The 6,130-nt window shown below is 36.0% G+C and overlaps 1 protein-coding gene across 8 annotated transcripts in view; it reads right to left on the bottom strand.

Moving 5' to 3' along the window:
- The window catches only part of LOC121965372 (CD276 antigen-like), a 40,061-nt gene that overhangs the window by 25,389 nt on the left and 8,542 nt on the right, over positions 1–6,130 (bottom strand). For 5 of the 8 annotated variants that reach the window (XR_015775274.1, XM_088071616.1, XM_088071618.1 and 2 more), the window contains exons 4-8: positions 4,359–4,676; positions 3,373–3,633; positions 2,133–2,423; positions 198–304; positions 83–115 (exon numbers count right to left, since the gene is read on the bottom strand). Coding sequence is in view for 6 of the 8 variants with exons in the window: in XM_088071616.1 (XP_087927742.1) it covers positions 83–115; positions 198–304; positions 2,133–2,423; positions 3,373–3,633; positions 4,359–4,676 (1,010 nt within the window). In the remaining 2 variants the exon portion in view is untranslated. The remainder of the gene's footprint in view (positions 1–82; positions 116–197; positions 305–2,132; positions 2,424–3,372; positions 3,634–4,358; positions 4,677–6,130) is intronic. The other 3 variants (XR_015775275.1, XM_088071620.1, XM_088071621.1) reach the window with 1 other exon arrangement.

Genomic DNA, 6,130 nt, shown 5'->3' with positions numbered 1-6,130 from the left:
AATAAAGGATCTTAACACAGGAAATTAGTTATTGCTAAATAACCACAATATTTAGCAATAATTAGCATGCAGCATGACTTACATCTTCGGATGTCTTGTGAGGTCCTCTTTGTGACTGCGTGCAACAAAAATATCATCAGAACAAAATACACAAAAATACTAATTAGGTATTAGGAAGGCAGGATGAGTTTTCTTACCTTTTTAAATTTCCTGTAAAACACAAAGCCGACCACGACCAACGCCGCCAACACGACCAACGCCACCAACACACCTACAGCGACGCCTGTAGCATGAGACGGACTCCCTGAAACGGAGAAAGACTGAGTGTTAAAGTAGAAAACTTTAGATTATTTATGTGTGTGTATATATACACAGACTTTTTTCAACTCTTTTTGATATTATCTAATAATCTCCCCACAGCTATTAATCTTTTTCTTTTTTTTCTTTTTTTTACTAGAAAATTACCTAAAAAGAGATAACCATACTTTAAAATATTTAATTAGAGGAATTATAAATATAGATTTTTGGACTTTTTTTCCCTATTTTTTCTCCCCACAAATAATTTATTTTATTTTATTTTTTGCAGTTTTCCAGACATTTCTTACCCAGTTGCTCATTGCTTTTTTTCTCATGTTTTCAAAAGCAATAAACAAGCACAGCACAACAAAACTGATATTAATCTAGTTTCTAAAGGGTTAAACTTTTTTTCCACCAAAATTAGCAGGCACATGCAGAGTTTTTTAGGAATGAGCACACCTGCTAAAACTCGGCTCCAGACTGCTTTCTGTGCACACAGCTCTGCAGCAGACGGCACTTCATTAAACAACAGTAGCTACTTCATTTACCTTTATAACTGCAGTTCATTTCATCATTTTGTATTTTTGTAGTTAACATTTAAAACTATCGAGATCTTGTGATATTATGTTAAAGCCATTTCGCCTTATTTGGAATTGTACATTTCGAACATTTCTCTGTTGTTTCTGCACGTTTGCTTCGAATATTTAGTTTGTTCTTGATGCAGAAAAAAACAGAGTAACAGCAGAGTTGCTCTGAATTTAGCGCAGCTGCTTCCTTCTCCTTCATTTGACCAAAATACCACACAGACCAGCTTTTAACAGCCAATCCTCTGCAGATCGTTGCAACCAGAAAAACTGACAAACTGCCTCTTGGAACGGTGGAGCAACACGTGCCAAAATATTACACCTGTAATTTCATGCTGTGACCTCTGACACCTGAGCAAACAGTTGTTGTTGTTTTTTTAATTTATTTTCTAATATTTAAAAAAAGGCAATGGGCTATTGGGCAAGAAATGTTTCACAAATTGCAAAAAAAAAAAAAAGTAAAAGTTAACACGAAAAGTAACTTAAATGAAAAAAAGAGGGAAAAAAGGGAAAGTAAGTTAAAAAACCAAATATTATAATTACTCTAATAATTTTTTAATTTTATTTAATTTAATTTTTTAATTAATTTGTTTTTTCCGCACCTGGTTTCAAATAGTTAAACCAGTGATTGAGGCTGTAGTTAGATGTAGATAGTTGTGATGACAAACCTTAAATAATCTGAACAAGGAGAGAGAATTACTAGAAAATTAACACAAAAAAGTAAAGAAAGCTAGTTATTCTAATTAAAAATTACTAATTAATTACACCTTTTAAATTATTTATTTTAGCTTCTTTCAGGTCATTTCTTTATTTTATTATTTTTGTTATTTTTTATGTTTCTACTTATATGTGTGCTAATTTTCAGGATTTTTTTTTCTCTCGAGTTTAAAGGGTTAAACCAGTGATTTAGGCTGATATTTTAGATGACCGATATCAGAATTTGCTTTGACAAACCTGAACAAGGAGAGAAAATTGCAAAAAATTTACCACCAAAAAAGTCCAGAAAATGAGTTATTTTAATTAGTCTAATTACACCTTTTGAATTATATTTTTTAAGGTTTTTTTTTCAGGTAATTTCCTTTTTTAAATATTTTTGTTATTTATTATGTTTTTACTTATATGTGTGCTAATTTTCAGGATTTTTTCCCCTCTCAAGTTTCAAAGGGTTAAACCAGATATTTTACGCTTATATTTCAAACGACGGATATTATCAGTATTTGCTTTGACAAACTTTCTTGAACTTGATCTCACCTCTCTCTATCTTCAGAGGAGTGTTGGTCACGTGCGTCTCCTCGTCATCGCTGCGCTCGCAGCTGTAAATCCCCTCGTGTTTGTCCGTTAAGTCCTTCAGCGTGAGGTCACCTGATTCAGACACGCTCTTCACCTGCTGCCTCCACTCCTCTGACGCCGTGTAGGGGACGTCGGCCCCGCTCCGGTGCAGGACGACCTGACTGTGGTTGAACCTCCAGACGAGGTTTTTTAGGGAAATGTTTGACGCAGAGCAGAGGATTGTTGTTTCACTGCTGGAGCCGCTGACGGACGCTGAAATGATAGAAAACTGTCAGTCTGCAGTAAATATGAAAAGCTTATCAACAAATTTCAGTGTAAATAGACATTTGAATGCAACATGCAGACCACAATCGGCCTGATGGGGGCGCCGCTGTAAATAAGGCTTAAAAATTCAATTTAGGAGAGGCCACACCCCTCACACCTTTAATGAGATAAATATGAAATTCAACACAAAAATCCACTCAATGTACAAAAAAAGCTCGATTACACAGTTAAAGAGCGATTACAGCGTACCTGACTGGATTATCTGCTATTTTTAATATTTTGAATATACAGCTCCTCCATAGATCAGACTGCGAAAAAAAATAGCTTTTTCTTATCATAAGTGATCAAAATCTTTGTTAGTTTATATTTATATCTAGCTATCTACCTACAGTATGTGCGTATCTCTCTCTCTATATATACATATATATATACGCTCCAGCCTAATAACACAAATCAGACTTAAAGTCAGAATTTTTTACAAAGTTTGCAGGATATGTTATGTATGCATTGGCCAAAATCGGTGACGGTTTTTCCAAACGTCACAAAGTTTGTTTGATTTTTTTATTTTTTATTTCGCTGTTGAAAAATGTTCAAAAAAAACTTTCCGTAATCAACAAACAGGAAGCGACAGCGCTGCCAAAGCGGAGCGTGACCCGGCACAGATATGATGTGAGAGTCTGAACGACATAAAACCCGTTCGTTATCTTTAACGCTTTAATGTTTCTTAAACTGTAAATTATCTGGATCCACTGCAGCTTTCAGCTTTTCACGGCCCACGCTGGCTTTAACCTCAGAATCGCCGTTTGCTGCTTTTTTTCTGCAAGTTTCTGCAGGTTTCATATTGTGTTATTGCAGTGAGGGAAGAATCTGCATCACTAAGCAAAGGACAGGTACCAACAAGACACCACAGATTAGACCGATTAGACGTTAAACTCACGTAGTTTCCTCAGAGTGGCTCTTCTCTTGTTTCTGCGAGTGCTGACGGTGCAGCTGTAGTCCACGTTAGTCTCTGAAACTATCAGAGAGCTGCTGATGTTGTAGAGCTGCTGTTTAGTCTGCTGGACTGTGGTTTTGGTCTGGAGGGTCTGGTTGGATGGAGGGTTTGTGGACCAGCTGAGTTCAGGTTCGGGGTAGATCCCCTCTGAGCTGCAGGTGATCCTGTTTTCTACCTGCTGAATACTAACTTCACCAACTGGAGCTGCAAAGAAAGAGAATCACCATGCAATAATACAGATTCATTTTCAAATAATTTTAGGGTAAAAATGTTTTCTTTTAACCCTTTATAACCTGAGCAAATTAGCTTGATTTCTTTGAAAAAAAAAATATGGGGAAAGGATGATAAGCAGCTTAAAAAGAAATGGCCCCAAATTAGCAAGAAATTTGCAAAACGTTACAGGAAAATTACCTGAAAATAAAAAAAAAAATAAAAAAAATTATAATAATAATACAAAGGAAAGAAAAGTTTTATAAAGACATGGACTTTACCTCAAGGAGGTGATACAAAAAAAAATTATAATGAGTAATATTATTATTTAATTAATAATAAAAAATAATAATTTGGTTTTTTTGTCTGTAAACAAATTTAAATAAAATATTAAGATAATTATAAATATTTTAGTAGTATAGTAGTTTAAATAGTTTTTTTTTTTTACATTTTTATTTATTTTTTTATTAATATCTAATATATCCCCGCAGCTATTTTGCAGATCTTTTTTCGTCACCTTTTACTAATTTTTTGCAGTCCATGAACATTTCTTGCCAAGTTGCTCATTTAGGTTTTTTCCACATTTTGAAAAAATCTAACAAGTTTGCTCACATTTGAAAAGTTTAATGCTGCAGCACAAGAAAACCGATGCTGATCCAGGCGTTAAGGGTTAACTGAGATGGTAATAATCGTGCGTATTAACTGAGTGTTTCTCGTACCGTCCACTCTCAGGTTGATGAACGAGTCCTTGTTTGCTCCGGTGGTGCTGGTGGAGCACCTGTACCTGCTCTGGTCCTGAAGCTCCACCGCTGTCAGCCGCAGCGAGGCGTTTCCTCTGGAGATCTGGTCCTTGAACAGCGACGTCCTGTTTTTGAAGCGCTGGTTCTGGTTTGCCAGCTGGTCCTGGTTGCTGTAGTAGGAGAGGACAGGAGTTTGTCCTGCTTTCAGCTGGATCCAGTGGATGATCACCTCACCGTTGACCTGGAGGCTGCACGGTAAGATGCAACTCCCCATGAAAACACAGGACACCTCAACATCTGAGACAAAATGAAAAAGACGCTCATTTAGGTTCAGTTTGGGGAAAAATAGCAGTTAATCCGAGCGGGCTCTCAAAATATATGAGGTTACCAATAGAGGTCCCACTGAAAGACTTCAGCGGCTGACGGGCTTGATTCCACGAGCTTTGACGGTTATTTTGGGTTTTTTTTAAAGGGCTGTGTATGGTACCGGGTGCTTATTTGGTCGAGGTTGCGCTCGAGTTGAGCTCATGCTGTAAAGGTGCAGTTAAATCACTGAAGGCCGCTGACCGCTCAGAGAGAGCTTTAACTTACACAACAACGTGTCCCGGGTTTGTGCAGAAATCAACCATTTTAAAAAGTTAAGCCATCATCGAGAGCATCTGCATTTTTCCACGAATCACACAAACAAAATACTGGAAATCTGAAGAAACCAGAGCAGAAAAACTGAGCTAAATAATATTAACCTCCTCGTCAAACGCACATTATCTTTGTGCTTTTCAGCAAAAACACCAGCTTAACTTTTCCTGTAATTTTTCTGTCCTTGAACCAATAATCATGAGAAACACTTAAAGAGACACACGGGCGAGATTTCGGGTTTTCAACAATGCTAACTACAATAATGACAGCTGCAAGTATTTACAACAGTATTAATGGTGGAAGCAGGCAGGAAATGAGTAAGTAAAAAAGAGGGGAAAAAAATAATAATAAATAAATAGAATAAAAAATAAAATTTAAATAAAATAGAATAAAGTAAATAAAAAAATAATAAATGAAAACATAAACAAACAAGAAGAAGAACCCCCCAAAAAAAAACAGACTGCATAAATACTTACCCAACATAACCTTGACATGGATAACATCCATATTTGTAACTGTTGTACGTGTGTGATTGTATAACAGTTGTGTGTGTGTGTGTGTGTGTGTGAGGGTTTGTCATTGGATGTGGTTTGTAGTTTATATTTGTATTTTAGAATATAGAAAGAAACACTAACAAACACATATATATTGATATATTTATATTATTTATTTATTATATATTTATATTATTTATCATTTATATTGATATATTTAATTATACATTATATTATATATTATATTGATATATTTAATTTTTTACTTTTTTTGTCTGAACAAGATCACGTGAGTGGGAGTCCCCTCTTTGTCTGGAGTAAGACTGGGTGTGAAACCTGGTTTTGGACATGAGTTTGCGTTTCAAAAGCTGTAAATTAGGAATGAGGATTAACTGTGTGGATCAATATGAGACAGTAAACAAAGTCTGTGGAGGGAATATAATGATGGAGGAGCGCCTCACTTACCTCCTCCGACAGCACTCCGCAGGACGGACAGTAAAATTACCATTAACCCCTTAATGCGGCTCATCCTGAGGTCCGTGCTGGATCACATCTGTCCAAAAACGATTCGTCCTGTTCGGTTTCACGTGATACCAAAAATGTCACGCTGGGAACCAGTCC

The sequence above is a fragment of the Plectropomus leopardus genome, chromosome 21 (genome assembly GCF_026936395.1).
Source record: "Plectropomus leopardus strain MGB_pleo_1.0 chromosome 21, ASM2693639v1, whole genome shotgun sequence".
Classification (NCBI taxonomy): Eukaryota; Metazoa; Chordata; class Actinopteri; order Perciformes; family Serranidae; genus Plectropomus; species Plectropomus leopardus.
Note: the sequence above shows the minus strand (reverse complement) of the source record. Positions and strands in the feature narration are given on the sequence as shown.